The 17,634-nt window shown below is 62.1% G+C and overlaps 5 protein-coding genes across 5 annotated transcripts; 2 read left to right on the top strand and 3 right to left on the bottom strand.

Annotated features, from left to right (window-relative positions):
- Positions 1–26: 26 nt before the first annotated feature.
- Q8F55_005701 (uncharacterized protein) lies at positions 27–2,123 on the bottom strand (the record flags this gene model as incomplete). The annotated part of the gene is made up of 8 exons (XM_069354189.1): positions 27–208; positions 658–1,027; positions 1,077–1,124; positions 1,164–1,226; positions 1,265–1,414; positions 1,454–1,732; positions 1,982–2,016; positions 2,057–2,123. 8 exons carry the CDS (start codon positions 2,121–2,123, stop codon positions 27–29), a joined length of 1,194 nt encoding a protein of 397 aa, XP_069208831.1.
- Positions 2,124–2,898: 775 nt separating this feature from the next.
- Q8F55_005700 (uncharacterized protein) lies at positions 2,899–4,122 on the bottom strand (the record flags this gene model as incomplete). The annotated part of the gene is made up of 1 exon (XM_069354188.1): positions 2,899–4,122. One exon carries the CDS (start codon positions 4,120–4,122, stop codon positions 2,899–2,901), a length of 1,224 nt encoding a protein of 407 aa, XP_069208830.1.
- A 2,287-nt stretch (positions 4,123–6,409) lies between these two features.
- On the top strand, positions 6,410–8,782 carry Q8F55_005699 (uncharacterized protein; the record flags this gene model as incomplete). Its single annotated transcript, XM_069354187.1, has 6 exons — positions 6,410–6,770; positions 6,820–6,929; positions 6,977–7,045; positions 7,085–7,284; positions 7,321–7,404; positions 7,450–8,782. The coding sequence occupies 6 exons, from the start codon at positions 6,410–6,412 to the stop codon at positions 8,780–8,782; spliced, it is 2,157 nt and encodes a 718-aa protein (XP_069208829.1).
- A 400-nt stretch (positions 8,783–9,182) lies between these two features.
- Positions 9,183–13,534, bottom strand: CLU1 (Intracellular distribution of mitochondria; the record flags this gene model as incomplete). The annotated part of the gene is made up of 3 exons (XM_069354186.1): positions 9,183–13,003; positions 13,055–13,387; positions 13,438–13,534. The coding sequence occupies 3 exons, from the start codon at positions 13,532–13,534 to the stop codon at positions 9,183–9,185; spliced, it is 4,251 nt and encodes a 1,416-aa protein (XP_069208828.1).
- A 2,296-nt stretch (positions 13,535–15,830) lies between these two features.
- PDI1 (protein disulfide-isomerase precursor) lies at positions 15,831–17,502 on the top strand (the record flags this gene model as incomplete). The annotated part of the gene is made up of 2 exons (XM_069354185.1): positions 15,831–15,955; positions 16,119–17,502. 2 exons carry the CDS (start codon positions 15,831–15,833, stop codon positions 17,500–17,502), a joined length of 1,509 nt encoding a protein of 502 aa, XP_069208827.1.
- Between the last annotated feature and the right edge of the window lie 132 nt (positions 17,503–17,634).

Here is a 17,634-nt window from a genome sequence, read left to right as displayed (position 1 = left end):
TGACCGCTTGCCCGGCTGGCCGCGGTCTACACCGAGTCGGGCCCGACTTGCTCGCGCACAGTGTAAGTGTTGCCGTCACGGCTGCACCGCCACCAGTACTGGTCGAGTAGGACCATGTCGACTTCGCCGCTGCTGAAGATGATAGCAGTGCTGAAGGGCCCGAACGTAGAGACGCTCAGGTCCATCCGCTGGCTGTCATCATCAGTAGCTAGAAGATTGTGGAGTCGGGTCGTCAAGACCCACGAGATCGAGTATGGCGATTGCTTATGTGTCGCGCGCCGCGATTCCCGAGACAGTCGAATCGACAGTCCTCGGACCCGCGGACTGACTACGCGCAAGGCAGACTGGTCAGAGGGAAGGAAGAAGAACTTCCAGTCGCCCGAGTCGTCGACTCCGAGGTGCGCCACCGGCTGCTGTGACTTGATGTGAGTAAAAGTTGGAGCCGGTGGCGGCTCGGTTGTCGATCCTCCCTCGCTTGAGTTTGCCCCTGCTACCCCTTCCTCCGTCCTAGGCGCGTCGCGCTTCTCGGATTCCTTCACTGGCTCATTCGCCGCCTCGTTCGCTTCCACATCAGTGACAGGTTTGGCCCAACGGCTACCGGCTGGGACCTTCCTCCTAGCTACGCAAGTCAGTGGCGCAGAAAGGATGTCAACTCACGGTACGTAAAGTGCAGTTCACCTTGGGTGGCATTGAGCGACGAGTCACTGTCTGTCGACTTGTCGTTGGCGGCTGTGCGGCTAGTTTCGCCCGTCTCAGCATCAGCCAGAGGGCGAGTCGGAATCGAGTGGTTCACAGCTGGAGCGCTGTATGTCTCGATGAGCGGGTCGACATCGACGTCGGCCTGCGGTGACTCGGCTTCCTCCGATTGAGTCGACAATCCCGAGCCCTCTCTGTTCTTGCGAAGGAGCTCGACTTCCTTGGCAATGTCTCCAACGCTCATGATGGAAGGGTCGGCTCCGGTCCCAAGGCGTGAGACTTGGCCACCGACAACTGTCAAGTCTGACTCAAGGTGATCTAGGCGGTCAAGCTATAAATGTCAGCCCACGCATCAACCAGCCGTGTTCCCCGCCACTCACCACCTCCTTGAGACGCTTGCTCGTTACCACCAGCATAGCCTTGTTGGACTGCGACTCGATCAGCATCAACGACAACACCCCCCGTACCTGGCGAGACTTCTCCACAGACGAAATCAACTCCTTGGGGGTGACCTCGGCATGACGGCTAAGCTTGAAAGCATCAACACCAACCCAACCACGCGACTCACCAAAGCGTCAAGCTCCACCCCAACATCCTGCACAGCCTCCCGGACTGCAGCCTGATTACTCTCAAAGCCGGCCTTTAGCGTCGCCTCCAGGTTTTGTTCGAGGAGAATCATGTCTTCGCGGAGGGACTCGATGTGCTCGGCCAGCGGCAACTGAGCGTCAGTACCCGGTAGCGCGTCGCTCCAACTGACCTTGCCCACCCCATCGCTGCTCAGAGGCTCGCCTGCCTTCTGGTAGTTCTCCAGCAGGTGCTGTGCCACATCAAGCTTGAGGTCATGCGCGGGAATACCAGTATGTGATCCGGGCAGGGAGCCAGCGTCGATCTTCGCCAGGCTTCCTTCGATATCCTCGAGCCGCGAAAGAAGCAGAGGCACAGCCTGGCCGAGCTGATCGCCCAGCTTGGCCTGGGCATCCTGCGAGTCGCGCACCATGGCCTCCAAACGGCCCAGGCGGGTCTCGACCGAATCGCTCTTCGGGCCGCAGAGTGAACTCCCACGCCGAAGGGGCTGCAGCCCGCCTCGCCGGAGCGCCCCTCGCCGAAATGCGAACCACGCAGCAGCAGAACCAGCAAGGCAGGAGCCGGTGAGGGCCGCACCGAGGAGGAATGAGGTCGAGTACGGATGGTCGGCTGCAGCAGTCGCCAGCCATGATGGTACAGCTGGCGTGCGCCCAGATTGCTGACGCTCGCTTGTGCCAACACCGGCCTCAACCGCAGCTACCTGGCTAGCTTCGGCCGGAGTCAGAGGCTGCGATTCTCGAAAGTGAGCTTGAGCTTTGACGGAACTGATACCCACCTGCCCATGTCCAGTCGTCGCGCTGGGCAGTTGGCTTGGCCGAGGAAGGCGAGGAGGCGCTTGGCATGACTGTGTCTCCCATGCTCAGAGATGTGTGTGACGCTTGGGACGTTGGGGCCTGTTCTGTGCGCGCAGTAGTATTCAAAGCCACCATGTGTGTGGCTTGAGATTGTTGTAGGGGAGTGGTGATGCGTGAAGGAGATAAGATAACTGACTGGCGACGAGCTCCCAGGCTAACTAAGGACAAGGTGTCTAAGGCAGTTACCGGTCATGACTGCGGTGGCGAAGTGGAGGTCCTCAGACGCGTCACCGGCACGGCACAACCGGGTTCATTCCTGTGACCTCCCATCACCCATCACCACTTCCATCACTTCCTCCATGCTGCTGCAACTCGATTGTTCCAACACGACAACTTGCATCGGTTGGACCTACTAAAATCGAACACTATTTAAAACGTAGAGGCAGGACCCAGAGTTGTCAAGAGCAATTGTCTGGTCTCGCGAGGCGAGTTTTCGTTGGGGGTGGGTCTGCAGGTGAAGGAGGAGCAAATCGAAAAATGGGCACAGCGAAAGCGAGGTGTGGAGACACCTCTATTGACCTCCGGGCTGCACGGTAAACCGTGGCCTTCAAGGAGGTTTAGAGACGGGCTAGTGAAAGCACGTCTCTCCTTGGGTTGAGACCAGCCCCGAAGAGGCATGGCTCGGACTTGAACTGCGAGGGGCTCACCCGGAGGGAGCACCGCTCGATTCGTCTCGAGGTCGTTCCTCGAGAACGCTTCGTCTTGACTTTGACTTGGTGCGGTTACAGGTAAAGCACAGGCCGGGGTGATTGTGCCGACAAGGCTAGATGTACGCTTCGACGTCGGAGAGGGGGACAAGACCACGACCAACCAGGCCCAGAAGCAGGCCACGGAGGTCGGCAATCTGAGACTGCAGCTCGTCGACCTGGCCTTCGAGCGACTCGACCTTGGCCTTGCGCTCGTCCCGGGACTTCTTGGCGGCCCACTTGGCCTTGTCACGGTTCTCGGTGATCATCTTGCCGAAGACCTCGGCGCCGGCGCGGTGGGCCTCGTCGACGCACGCCATGAGGGCGGCCCAGTTGGGGAAGGCCATGATCGCCTCGGTGGTCATGCCAGTGATGGCCTGAGCTTCACCGTTCTTCATGTACTTCTCGGGGACGACGGCCTTAGGGCGGGCGGTAGAGAGCTTGCCAGAGGCGGTAAGCTTGACGGGCTCGTCGCCCTCATCGTCGTCGGCAGGAGCCGGAGTCTCGACCTTGATCGCCGTGGGGACCACAACGGGCGAACCCGAGGCGGCGGCAGCGGCGAGCTGGGAGAGGCTGAGGCCGTTCTTGGACTGACGGCGGTAGGGACGCTTGGCGACAGGGGTCGCGCTGGACGAACCGACGCGGCCGCGAGCACGCTTGGTCGACTGCTCGTCCGACATCTCAGAAAGCTTGCGCTTCATCGAAGGGGCGGGCGAGGCAGTCGTGGCCTTGGACTCGGAAGTCAGAGGCCAGCCAAGGGCAGCGTAAGCCTCGGGGAGGCTAGGCGCCGCCGCAGGCGCGGGCGGGGTAGGAGCCGAGCCAGTGAGCTGGCTGAGCAAGTTGCCCAGCTGCAGCTGGCTCACAGCGTTGCTGCCGATGGACGCAAGGCTGCCAAAGTTGGCAAACGACGAGCCAAAGGTCGAGAGCACCGTGGGGTCCGCCTGGAGGGTGGGGTCCGCGGTGAGAGCGGCCGTGGAGGTCGAGGGCGCAAGCGTAGCGAGGATGTCGCTCGGGTCGTGCGCGATACCAGTAGCGGCAGGAAGGTCAAAGTCGAAGTCGAAGAGGTTGAGGCCCTTCGAGACTTCAAGAGACTGAGACGACTCAGACTCTGTAGACTTGGGCGACGCGCCGTTGACGTCCGAAGCAGGCGAACCCGCGTTGGACAGAGTCAGAACGGCCGAGGCAGGCGAGGTGTCGGCGTCGGCAGTAACAGCCGCGGCTTCACCGGCCTGGTCAACGTCGCCGACCAGGAACTGGTCCCAGTCGAAGGGGGTGTTGGAGGCGAACAGTTCGTCGAGCATGTTGTCGGGAATTGTTTCGGCGGTAATGGAGGTAATAGTGGGTTCCAGGGGAACGCTAGAGCTGATGCTCGGAGTTGGCGGAGTAGATCGCCTCACTGGTGGAGGAGGTAGGGACAGCGGTATGGGGAAGCTTGAAGCTTTGCTTGAACTGGCGGGGCCCGTGGGCTTGGGGTTCGAGTTTATCCTGCTTGTTCGGAGGGAAGACGGGCTAAAGCCTGTTGGGAGGGGCGGAAGGGAAGGCTTGTTTCGGGAGTCTGGGGGTTGGAGGAGGCCATGATGGGCAGAGTTGGGAACCTGGGGAGGTTCGGGTAGGGACTTGGGGGTAGGTGATTCAAAGAAACGTCTTGATTGACGATGTTGGGGGGCTTCCTGGGTAGGAAGGGAATTTAGGCGGAGAAGAACATTTTGAATAGTGTTCGAGTAGGCAAGGTGTAAATTATCAGACACGAGGTGGTGTTACGCAAGGGCTAGCCAGAGGCAGAGGGGGGTTGCTCAAGAGTGGTAAAGGGGGAGAGCAACGAGGTGGAGACGAGTAGACGATTGAAAGCTGAGTAGATGCTTTCTGGATGTGATGTGTTGGTGGGTGGTGGTGGGTTGGTGGGGGAGAAAAAGAGAAATGGGAATGGCGGCGGGAGTGAATATAGGGAGGAGGGGAGACGACGAGAGAGACGCGGCGGCAACAGGCAGCCTTCCCAAGGTCGGTTGTGCGGGCGACGTGTTTAGCAGCGACCAGGCATCAGACCCCAAGGACGACCGAACAACGTCGTCAGGGTCGAGCCAGCATTGCTGTTCGTCGAGCACCGCACCCATCACTGTACTGCCCGCCCGTCTGTGCCCGCCTGTGTCCGCCCGCCTACCTGCTGCAGTGCTGAAGGTCCGTGCGGGTTTGGTTCTAGGCAGGGTCCGGGGCGAAAGAGCAACAACGCATCCCTGAATCACTGACTCGACTCAGAATCGACCAATAGGCTGGCGGCGCCAACGACCCAAATGTGCAACGCCAGGTCAAATACTCGCCAAGCATTTGCTCCCGCCTAGCAATGGTCGCTTGTTATAGGCTCACAGACCATGCCCCGGTTCCGAAGTGGTGGGTCATTGGGTCGGTTGCTCGGCTGGGCAGGCGCGCGGGTAGCAAGCCGCTCGCGCCGCTCGGCAGGTGGGAGGCAAGAGGTGGGGCCTCCTTGGGCGGGGTAGGTAACATGGTGACAGCCGTTCAAACGGTGGTAACTGACCTCAGGGCATTGTAGGCCTTCTCCGGACCCGGCGGCCCAGTTCCGCGGATGGAAATTAGGCATGCAACTTGATGGTGCAAAGAGGCATGTGGACACGGTTTCACGCCTTTGTGAGCCTCTGTTCCATCAACAATCACGTGACCCTCCACGCGTCAGAGATAAAGTGGCGGTTGCGGTTGCCGCCGGCGTGGCCCCGCGCTCGCTCCATGTCATGTTGCCTCACGCACGTTCCCCGCAAACACGTTTCTGCAAACGTCGCCATTCCCTTCCCTTGCAATCTATCCTCGGCGCGACCTCTCCTCCCCCGCACAATGCAGCTCACACACACCTGACAGTCTTCCCCAACGCCGCCGCCGCCGCAGTGGCCGGCTCCACCCCCTGGCAGCCAGCCAGCAGCAGCCACACGTCACGGCTTGTTTACACACGACGCCCTCCTCAACCTGATAGACCGAGCCTACGAACGTGCCCCCATTCAACATGCATCTGGAGGCATCGTGTTCATCGTTGGGCGTGCATGCAGCCGAGACTACCGGCTAGCGACAAGGCGCAAGTCCAGAGGACGCGCCCTTGGGGATCTCACTCCACGACCTGGAACGCCGGGCACAACATTGATGTCACTCACTCGGCTCTAGTGGCGAAAATGCGACATGTGGTGGTGGTTGGCGGTCGTCGGCTGCGTTGAAATCGCCGGTGCTCGACGCGACGCTCCACTTTACTTGCCACCGCCTGACCATCCCCACTGTTGTCGTCGTCAACTTACTCATTCACTCGACGTGGTATCTCTGACTGCCAGGTATTGCCAGAATCGCGAGAGCGACACGAGCCTTCGTCACCAGAAGTACCACTACCACCCGGTCCACCTTCCCCGCCTTCCCCGCTTATCACCGAGCGGCCGATAATCTCTCCTACGAGGGACACCCCCAACACATCAACACAGCAGTGTTAGCGTGCCCCGATCCTCGGGGCTCAACACTGTGTCTGTCACCAGTCCCCAGGGGCAATCCTCTCTTCGCCGATCCTCCATTGCCACTTCCCCCAGCCCTCGTCGACGAACGACCATGTCGCTCCCGACTCCTCCGCTCACCCCCAAGACCTTTCCGTCCATCGCAGCGGCTCTGAGTGGCGCCAGCACCAGCACGACATATCAGTACGGACCCCGTACTCGAGGCCAGTCGCGCCGCAGCCCACTGTCGTCCCCGCTCGCCTCTCCCGATGACTTCTCCCTCCCTCCTGCGCTGGAGACGGTGCCCGAGCTGGAGATGCCAGAGGCGTCTCTGTCCTTCACAGGCTTGGATAAGCAGTCGAACAGCGCCGAGCACCAGTGGCGACCGGGCATGACCGCTGGCGAGCGCGACGCACGTGAAGCGTGGCTATCAGAGGCTAGAGGTCGCAAGGGCTTGCGTATTGTGATTGTCACAGGTGAGTAACGCAGCGGCTCTTATGGGTCACGCCGGCTGACGAGTCGCAGAGAACTTTCTGCCCAAGGTCGACGGCGTGACGCGTACTCTGGCCAGGTTGCTGGAGCACCTGGAGCGCGAAGGGCACAGCTGTATGCTGCTCGGCCCCGAGACAAGCATGGTGGGTGTAGTCGTTGCCATACATGTGGCATTTCTCACTCCGTGCAGAGCCACTACGCGTCGCATCCTCTGGTCGGCACTGCCGGTGTCCCCTTGGTCGTCTACCCCGGGCTCAAGGTGAGCTCTAACCACCTCACCCACCCTAACCCTGCCCAGCTCAATTTTCTGCGCCCCAAATTCATGCGCGTGATTCAGGACTTCCAGCCCGACGTCATCCACTTTGTGGACCCCATTTGGCTCGGAGCCCAGACGCTCATGGCCATGGAGCTTGGCTGGGCTGGAGAGGACTGGGTCGGCGAGGGCGGTCCTGCCATCGGCACTGGCATCAGTGGCGCCGTCGTTGCGAGCTACCACACGTGAGTGCTGCACTCAAACGTGCTCTAACGCCGCAGAAACCTCGCTACGTACGCCACACTGTTTGGCATGTCGTGGCTCGAGCCCATCATGTGGCGTTTCCAGTCGTGGCTGTACTCAAAGTGAGCAACGTGATCCACAACACGGCAACACGTCTAACGCCTCAGGACGCTTCTCACCCTCTGCCCGTCCCCGTCCACGAAGCACATGCTCGAGTCGCAGGGCTTCAACGATGTCCGCCTGTGGCCCCGCGGTGTGGACCTGTCCCAGTTCGGCCCGTCGAAGCGCAGCGCTGAGATGCGTGCGCTCTGGGGCGTCGGCGAGGCGCCAGGACGCGCCGCAGCCGCAGCTGCAGAGGACGAGAAGACCAAGGCGCCGCACGGCACGCACCACTCGGGGCGCAAGCTCAGCCTGCCGCTCACGCCTCCGGCCAGCCCCATCGTCGTGGCGGCGGGCACGGGCCCGGTGTTCTCCGAGCCCGAGCCGATCTCCGGCCCCTCGCGTATCGTCCTCCTCTACGTCGGCCGCGTGTCGTGGGAGAAGAACCTCATCCTCCTGCTCAAGGCGTACGGCCGGCTCTCGGCCCACCTTCCCGCCGGCTTCCCTGTCCCCAAGCTCGTGTTCGTCGGCGACGGACCCGCGCGCTCCGAGCTCGAGTCGATCTGCGCCGACTCAGGCTACGACGCGACCTTCATGGGCCACCGTCAGGGCGAGGAGCTCGCGGCATGCTACGCTTCTGCCGACGTCTTCGCGTTCCCGAGCTTCACCGAGACGTTCGGCCAGGTCGTTCTGGAAGCCCTCGCCTCGGGACTCCCCGTCATCGGGCTCGACGCGGAGGGCACGCGCGATCTCGTGCAGCACGGCGAGACGGGCCTGCTCCTGCCGCTCCCCTCGCAAGCCGTCGTCAAGCAGAACCTCTCGCGCACGTGGCCAACCATCTGCCGCAACACTTCGCACCCGCTCTTCAGCGCCTGCGCAGACAGCTACGCGGCGCTGCTTGCCCAAGCCGCGACGCAGCACACTCTGCGCGCGGCCATGGGCACCCGCGCGTGCACCGAGGGGATCAAGGGCTTCACGTGGTGGGACGCGATGGAGCGCTGCGTCGACGGGTACCGCGAGAGCATGCGGACCGCGCGCGCCGCGCGCCAGGTCAGCATCACCATCCCGGACCGCGAGAGCGACAGCGAGGCGGCCACCACGGCCGTCCCGGCCAGCTCGTCGCCGCGCATCTCGCGCGTCAACCGCGCCCTGTCCAAGCGCCTGGCCAACCGCCCTCGCCCAGCCGCGCTCGACGGCCTGCCCCGCCGCCGCCGCCACGTCGCGAGCCTGCTCGGCAACAAGGCCGACACGGCCGAGACGCTGTGGCACCTCAAGACGGTGGCAAAGGCCCTCCTCGCCGCCATGGTCCTCTGGCTCATCTGGACCCACCACCTCGCGTCAAAGGGCCGCGAGCTCGACTGGCAGGAAGTCTTCTTCGTCCCCACCCAGGCTGTGGCATAATACTTGTTGGACGATTGTAGATTCACATAAAACTTATACACTCTAGTACTTGTCCATAGCTGTTCGTTTCTTGGGATACGTGTTGTCTTGTCTTGCTCCTGCTCCATCTTGCATTTGTCACCCCATCGCTAGCTTACATCTTGATGAATGTAACGAGTTACGCTGTTGCTACCGTTGCTGCTCCTGCTGCTCCTGCTGCTCCTGCTACTCCTGCTACTCCTGCTGCTCCTGCACATGACGTTTACGAATGCATGACGAGTGGTGAGATGCTATGCAGATGCGACAAGTTGCCTCCCTCCCCGTCTCCTGGTGGTGCTGTTGCTACATCCTCTGCTGCGCTTCCTCCTCTTCCGACGACCGACCTATTAACACTGCGACCGCGCTCTCGGTGCAGAGCTGGTTACCGCTTGGCACCGGTGCGGCGCTTGCCACGAAGGCTGTTCTTGGCTCCGCGCGCAGGCTTTGAAGGAACAGAGCCCTGGATGTACTGGACGAGCTCCTCGATCGAGCGCTCGGCAGCCTCGCCCTGGGCAGCGGCAGCCTCACCGTCGACGGGCGCGGCGGGAGCGGCGCCGTTGACGGCAGTAGGAGGCTGGACAAGAACGCGCTTCTTGCCACCAGCAACGGGGGCGGGCGCGGGCGCGGGCGCACCAGTGCGGGCAGCGGCGAGACGCTCAATGTGCTGCTTCTTCATCTGCTCCTGAGCAGCCTTCTGGCGCTCGACGTTGTCGACAACAGCAGTAAGGAGCTCGACGTTCTTGGCGACCTCCTTGGTCTGGTTGTGCTCCTCGCCGTACTGGGCCTTGAAGATCTCAAGGGCGGCGTTGGACGACTCGAGAGCCTTGGCAAAGTCGCCGCCGAGGAAGTGAGCCTGGGTGAGCTGGTGGAGAGCCGAACCGTGCTGAGTGTGCTTGTCGCCAAACTGCTCGGCGGTGCGCTCGGCCGTCTGCTCGAGCAGCCTGATCGAGGTGGTGTTCTCGTTGAGGGCCTGGAGAACAATACCAGCGTTGCTGAGAATCGTGTTGATCTCGGGGTGGTCGGGGCCGTGGATGACGTCCCAGAGAGTGAGCAGGTGGCGGAAGTAGCGGAGCGACGCCTGCGAGTTGCCCTCGAGGTTCTCGAGCATGGCAAGCTGGAAGTAGTACGCAAGCGTGTCGGGGTGGTAGACACCAAGGGTGCGCTCCGCAATGATGACGGCCTGGCGCTGGAGACGGAGTCCGGTGCCAATGTCGAGGCCAAGGGGCTGCTCGGGGTCGGCGTTCTCCTGCTGGGCAAGCTGCTGGATCTTGATGCGAGCGAGCTGGTGCAGGGTGCTGGCGTACTGGTTGTACGCGGCGGCGACCTCGGGGTGGATCACGGTGTGGATCTGCTCGTAGAGCTGGATACCCTCGAGCATGAACTCGAGGCCCATGTCGACCTGGCCGCGGTTGATGGTGCTGCGACCAGCCTCGAAGATCTCCTCGGCGACAGAGACAGAAGGAGCAGTCGAGCGAACCAGAGGGACGAGGGTGAGGATGTCGGAAGGCTCGAAGGTGGTGGTGCGCTTGGAAGCAACAGCGTTCTTGGCCTTCTTGGCCTTCTTGTCCTTGGACGCCTGCGCAGGGCGGTTCTCCTTGTCGCTCTCGCTGTTGGGCACGGCGGCCTCCTCAGTGACGGGCTCAAAGGCGTAGTCCTGCTGAGCGAGCTGGAACGCGAAACGCGAGGCAAGCTCGCGGAGGAGCTGGGGACGACGGATGCCCTCGGTGAGGAAGGCCTCGTCGAGCTTCCAGCGGAAGCGCGTCTCAATCTCGCTGACGATCTCCTTGCGGAGAGCCTCGGCGGTGAGGGAGACGTACTCGGGCTCGGTGGCGGGGCCAATGTCGACACGCTCGTAGACGGCCTTGGGGGAGGCGTTGACGCGAGTGCCGAGGAGCAGGTTGAGGAAGTGCGAGACGGCAGCGGGGACCTGCTCGGGGAGGAGGCCGCGGACGAGACGGCGGAGAATGTGCTTGGAGGCACGGAAGACCATCTCCTGGAGAACAATGTTCTTGAGGGAGCCGAGGTGGCCAACAGCGGCGCGCTTCTCGCCCTCGGGGCCCTTGGAGAACTGATCGATAGTGGCCGCAAGGTGGCCGAGGTAGCGCATGTTGATACCACGGGCGTGGAGGTGGCGGGTGAGCGAGGTGCCGTCCATGATGCCCGAGGCGGCACCAGTGAGGACGTCGAGGGCCACGGCAGGGACAGCAATGGTGCGGAGGAAGACGGAAGCGTCACGGACAGCCTTGATGGAGGGGTCGCTCTCGTCCGAGTACTTGGAAGGCGCAATGCCGTCGGCACCCTTGTCATCGACAAAGGCGTCGGGGTTGAAGCGGAGCTCGAAGTCCTTCAGAGTAGCGATGGTGGCGGGGTCGATGGCGGGCTCCTCGGCAGCCTCCTCGGGCTTGGCAGCGTCCTCACCCTCCTTCTTCTCGTCGCCCTCGCCAGCCTCGGCCTTCTTCTTGGCGGCCTGCTCGGCAGCAACGTTGCGGGCCCAGCGCTTGAGCTCGCTCTCCCAGAAGAGCTCGACAAGCTCGGGGCGAAGAAGGGCGATGCGGTGAGGGTACTCGGGAGCCTCAGCCTCGGCATCAGGTCCAGCGAGCTTGCCGGTGTAGTCCTTCTCGAGCCACTCAATGTCAACAGGGTTGAGACGGGGGAGGTCGAGGAGGTAGCGACGGCCGTCCGAGCCACGGAGACCCTTGACCTCGGCCGACGCGTAGAACTCGTGTTCCTTGCCGCCAGTCGTGACCTTGTGGGCAGCGAGGCGCTGGTGGGAAGCGATCTTCTCCATGACCTTGTGGGTGGCCTCGTCCCAGTGGGCAGTGGCGGTCTGCTCCGAGTCGACGCCGTAGATGATGAGGGGGTTGGAGGTCGACTCGGCGGCAGCCTCGCTGACAGCGCCGTCAACCTTGACCCAGTCCTCCTTCTTCTCGGCACCCTCGGCCTCCTCGACAGCAGCAGGCTCGCGGCGGGCAAAGATGCCAGGGAGAACCGACTGGCAGACCCAGCGCTCACCCTGCCAGTCAACAACAGTGTGGCCGAGGAGGTAGGCGCCGTCGACGTCGAGGCGGTTCAGCAGACGGACGCCCTCGGCGTCCTTGGCATGAGACACGTGAGCGGCGGCGTCACCACCAAGGTGCGAGTAGGCGTCGATCGAGTCAATGGCCTTGGTGACGAAGATGTTGGCGTGGAGCCACATGTGCGAGCGGCTGGGCTCGTTGGGGTTGAGGGCAACGACATCGCCGCGAGCAACGGCGTTGACAGCGCGAATCGACGCCTGGGTGAACTCGGCCCAAGTCTTCTGGGCCATGCGCTCACGGAAGACGCGCTCCTGCATGGTCGAGTGGGGGAGCTCCTTGACACCCTGGATCTCCTCGTTCCAGTCGCGAGCCGAGTCGAGCGCGTCGGGGACGGTGGCGCCGGAGTGGAGGTAGGCGAGCTGGGTGCGGAGAATGTCGGGGACAGTGTCGGGCTTGGGCGCCGAAACGATCCATGGGTACGCGGGCTCGGCCTGGGGAAGCGCGACTGTTGAGAGGGGGTCGAGGGCAGGAGGAGCCGACGAGAGCGAAGGGAGGGCAAAGACGCGCTCCGAGAAGAGGGGCGAGAGCGAGTGGAGGAGGTCGATCAGGCTGTGGGTGGGGGCAGCAACCTTACCGTCCGCGGCGACGCGCGGGGAGGGGTCAAAGTTGTTGACGTTGGACTTGGAGGCGTACCAGCCGCGCGAGGTGCAGACAAGAGTGTAGACGTCGCCCTCGAGGATGGAGACCTGGAGGTAGAGCTGGTGGCCCTGCTGGCGGAGGTGGGCAGGGGGAGGGTTGAAGGGCGACAGCTGGATCGAGCGGAGGGTGGGGAGAACCTCGACAGGAGCCTGGGCGACAGGCAGCTTGGACAGAGGAACCGACGACCATGCCTTCCAGTCGGAGAAGGCGTTGGTCTGCTCAGCGGGGATCTCCTTCTTGACCTTAACAACCTCCTTCTTGCCGACCTTGCCCTTGCGGCCAGAGGGAAGAGCAACCTCGACCTCCTCGTAGACGGTCTCGGTCGAGCCCAGAGTCGCCGAGAGGCCGTCGCGGACCGACTCGAAGATGGTCGCACCGGGAGCGATGCCCTGGGGCGTCGAGAGGGTGTGGGCGGTCGTGCCAGCGGGCTCAATGTAGTCGAGGAGGCGGATAATAGCCTGACGGGCAGCACCCTCGGTGTAGGCCTCTGCCAAGTGTGAGCGCCAACGAATCTCGCCCATGTCGACCCGTCACTCACCCTTGACGACCTCGAGAACACGCTCGCCGTCCTCGGCGGCGTGCTCAAAGACCTCGCCGACCTCGATCCAGTCGCTGAGTTTCTCACCAGCAAAGATCTCGATGCCGTCCTTGGACTGGCCAAGGGGCTCGGCCGACCGCTCTCCGGTAAGGCGGAGGGAGAAGGGGCCGAGCCAGTAGCCGCCAACCCACTCGCTCACGTTGAGCTTGAGCTCCTGGATAGTCTCTCCGGGCTGGGGGTAGAGGGTGATGGAGGAGAACGACTCGTTCTCGGTAGCCTTGGGGAGCGTCCGGGCATTGCTGGGCTTGGGCAGACGAATGGTGACCGGGGGAACTGTGGCGGTTAGTCTACCACCTCCTTGGCACTCTGGAAAGAGGACTTACCGGTGACCTGCTCCTCAACGGCCTCGGCAGCCTCGACCTGCTCCTCAGCGACGGCCTCGGGGGCGACGGCCTCGGGCTTGACCTCGTTGTCAGACATGGGGGGCCACGGCTATGACGGAGCGACGGTCAAGCAGGGAAAAGTGCTTTGCCGATACGACTTTGAAAATGCAGACTGGATGTGGACTGCTTGTCTGCGCCGACTTTTGAAGGACGGGCGGGGCGGAGCGGGGTCGGAGTGCCTCTGGTGTACGTGAGGTGTCCTAGAGGTAGTGGGGTCAAGAGCAGGAGCCTCTTGAGGGGTGTAGCGTGTGGAGAAGACCAAGAGGTTGGTTGCCGAATGAGATGGACTTTTTCGACGGACCATCTCACCGCCGCGCCGCATACAAGCAGGAAGCGGCCGGGCGGGCGGGTCTTGGAAAGTGGTGGGGTCCCGGGTTTCCATTAGAAATTGATCAAGCTCGTATTGGACCAAGGGGGAGCCATTATAAACGGAACCAAAAGACGAATCCCTTGATTAGGCTGGTTTACGCGGGTGTAACCGGACGTTGGGAGTTGAGTGGCAGCTGGGTGGGGGGGCATGTGTGGGGTGGGGTGGGATGTTAGAGGCGGGTATCAGAGGAAGGTGGCTGCCACTTGTCGAGTGGTGCTCGCCCTCTATACAACAGCAGTGCAACAACAGATGCGCATCATGGAACAGTATTGGCACGAGTGGTGGTTGCACTCCCACTACGGCCTCGGTACCACACCACGACGATTACTCCTGGGCGGAGGATTGGCACTGACTTCTTTCCCAGCTGGGCATGCCGGCCTTTGAACAGGCTGTGGATCACGTCAAAAAGGACCGCAGCATACCACGGTTACCAAACTTATCTTGGGTGGTGAGAGATACACCAGTGTATGGAGCTAATGTTGTTTATCTACCCGCGGTCAATGCTGCGAAGTGTGGCAGCCTGGGTAGGTAGTGGGTAGGAAGGGAGTGTGATCGATGATTTCCCTCCAGTCGGGAATCGACCGACTGCCGACTGGCTCCATCTCGGTCATCATGACGAGGTGACCGCGTGTTCTTGATCATCCGGAGCACGTATCTCCATCACCGACTTTGTGGACCTCGCTTGAGCTGTTACTGATGAGGCGGCAACGGCATGTGCACAATGTCGAACGCGGGGAAAGGCGACTAGTGCGGGGGACATTGCATCACGTGAAGGCAGAATAGTGGCACGCACCGAACGCCGAACTTGTAGGACGAAGGCAACAGACGGCAATGCCGCTTGCTAGCCGATTACTCGGCCACAGAGCAGAGCAGAGCACGGACAACGCATGGCATAGCAACAAGCACGCACGCCAAGGATCCGTATCGTCAAGCAACAGCAAACCGCGGTCAGGGGGCCCGCGCTTGATCACATTGCCAGGAACTCATGAAGCGCTGCGTACATCTGCGACAGAGGGCACATTGGGCAGTGTCCGTCGGACCTGGTGCTGAAACTGTAAATAAACTTGACGAGGCGGTGAGGTGGACCCGACTGATGCTGACATGCTGACACCGGACTTGTTTCTGCAGACGTGGAGGAGCTCTGAGGGACGTGGCAGGGTGACTGATCATGACTGATGAGACTGCCGCTGTTGTGCAAGTTGACTTGACGGGTCTGACGGTCTGACCGACGCGGATAGATTACGGCAAAGCCCGTCTTCCCTGCGGTACTGCGGTACTGCCCGCGTCGTCGCGTGTTGCACCCCTCTCCCTGTGTCGAGAGCGCACCCAAGCCACAAGCGATAGCAGTGATCGGATCGCCGTCTGTGCTTTGCTCGAGGCGGAGGCGGCGGTGGCGGCGTCGTTGTAAGCAGCCATGCCAGCGTGTCAACAACAAGGAGCAAGCCGAAGCCGGGCCAAGGGCCGAGCCTGACATGAGTCAGTCATGATCGGGCATGGATGCGGCTGGCTGTTGAATCTAGACTAACTTTGCCCTAAAGCGTCGGTCATTGCATGGGCACGTTGACCGGGCTGGCTCGACTGGCTGCATGCGGCAAAGGGACAAGTAGGTCAGCAACGTGCAGTGACCGAGGACGGGGAGGAATGCTGCAGCAGGCAGGAGCCAGGCTGGCAGCCTGACCGCCAAGCGGAATCTAAACGGGGCCGGATTGCGTGTAGCGCCTCGAGTGTCGACGTGGAGCATGGTGGGAACAACACGGCACGGCCCAGGGCCGACGGCGCGCGGGCGGCAGCCAGGCGGCGCGGGGCAACCCACCATCCATTACCGCACGCGTCGCACAGCCAAGCGGCTATCTTCCCCCCTTGACACCTCACCCCCCTTCCCTCTTATTTCTTGTCTTTGTCAACCCACACTCTCTCTTCCTCACTCATACCCATCTCCACGGCTCGGCCCTCCTGTATCGATATGAAGCTCCCTCTCCTCAAGCTCCTCGCCCTCCTCCCGGCCGTCCTCGCCGCCAGCGACGTCATCGACCTCACCAAGGGCTCGTTCAAGGGCGAGATTGACACCGCCGACCTCGCGCTCGTCGAGTGAGTGCTAATGATGCCGGCCAGAGCGATGGCGGGGGTGCCGACTCGCATCACACCGAGCGCTCTCCGGTACGCGAGAGAGCTCACCGCGATCGCTCTGGCGCCCCCCCCCCCCCCCCCCTTCACACACAACATGTCGCTGACACGATTGCTTTGTCATCAGGTTCTTCGCCCCATGGTGTGGTCACTGCAAGAACCTTGCGCCCGAGTACGAGGAGGCTGCCACCATCCTCAAGAAGAGCGGCATCAAGCTCGCCAAGGTCGACTGCACTGAGGAGCAGGACCTCTGCCAGGACTTTGAGGTCAGCGGCTACCCCACCCTCAAGGTGTTCCGCAACGGCACGCCCACCGAGTACAACGGTCCCCGCAAGGCCGACGGCATTGTCTCGTACATGAACAAGCAGAACCTCCCTGCCGTTACCGACCTTACTGCCGAGACCCACGACGACTTCACCACTGTTGACAAGGTTGTTGTCATTGCCTACGGTGACAAGAAGAACGTCATCCCCGAGTCGTTCACCGAGTACGCCAACTCTGCCCGCGACAACTTTGTCTTTGGCAAGTTTGAGGGCGCTCCCCCCGCCTCGGCCCCCAAGCAGGCCAAGGCCGGCTCGATTGTTCTCTACCGCGACTTTGACGACCCCGTCGTCTTCGGCGCCAAGAACATCGCCGACGTCAAGAAGGAGGACATTGCCGAGTGGGTCAAGACCCAGTCGCTCCCCATCTTCGCCGAGCTTGGTCCCGAGAACTTTGGCTCGTACGCCGAGCACGGTCTCCCCATCGCCTACCTGTTCGCCGACCCCGAGGACGTCAAGGGCCGTACCACCATCACCGACGGCCTCAAGGAGATCACCTCGACCCTCCGTGGCCTTGTCAACTTTGTCTGGATTGACGGTGTCAAGTTTGCCCAGTACGGTGCTTCGCTTGGCGCGAAGACCGACAAGCTCCCCGTCTTCCTTGTCCAGAACCTTGGCACTCAGTCCAAGTACATCCTCGAGAAGGACACGACCGCCGCCAACATTGAGAAGTTTGTCAAGGATGTTGTCGACGGTGTCGCCAAGCCCTTTGTCAAGTCTGAGCCTCTTCCCGAGTCGCAGGACGGCCCCGTTTACCACCTGACCAACCTTGGCTGGAACACTCTGTTTGACGACAAGTCCAAGGACATCTTTGTCGAGTTCTACGCCCCCTGGTGCGGTCACTGCCAGCGTCTTGCTCCCATCTGGGACCAGCTTGGTGAGGAGTACAAGGGCTCGAACGTTGTCATCGCCAAGATGGACGCCCAGGAGAACGACCTCCCCGCCGACACTCCCTTCCAGATCCAGGGCTTCCCGACTCTCAAGTTCCGCGCCGCTGGCACCGACGAGTTCATCGACTACAACGGCGACCGCTCTCTCGAGAGCCTCCAGGAGTTTATCATTGAGAACGGCAAGACGGCGTCGGCCAAGGAGAAGCGCGCCGCCGCTGACGCCGACGTCGACGAGGAGCTCGAGTCGCTCATCAAGGACACCAAGGAGTCCAAGGAGTCTGCTGCCCACGACGAGCTCTAAGCTTGTAGTAGTGTACCTCTGTATACCAAAATCCACACATTCCCATATGCACCGCATCGATAGTAGCTGTGGGGGGTGGCTGTGGAGGGCGACTCGACAGTGGCCGTGGAGCTGGTACGTGCGGTGACTGAC

This window comes from Vanrija albida (genome assembly GCF_041260175.1).
Source record: "Vanrija albida strain AlHP1 chromosome Unknown contig_4, whole genome shotgun sequence".
In the NCBI taxonomy this organism is placed as follows: Eukaryota; Fungi; Basidiomycota; class Tremellomycetes; order Trichosporonales; family Trichosporonaceae; genus Vanrija; species Vanrija albida.
This window is presented reverse-complemented; position numbering and strand designations above follow the sequence as displayed.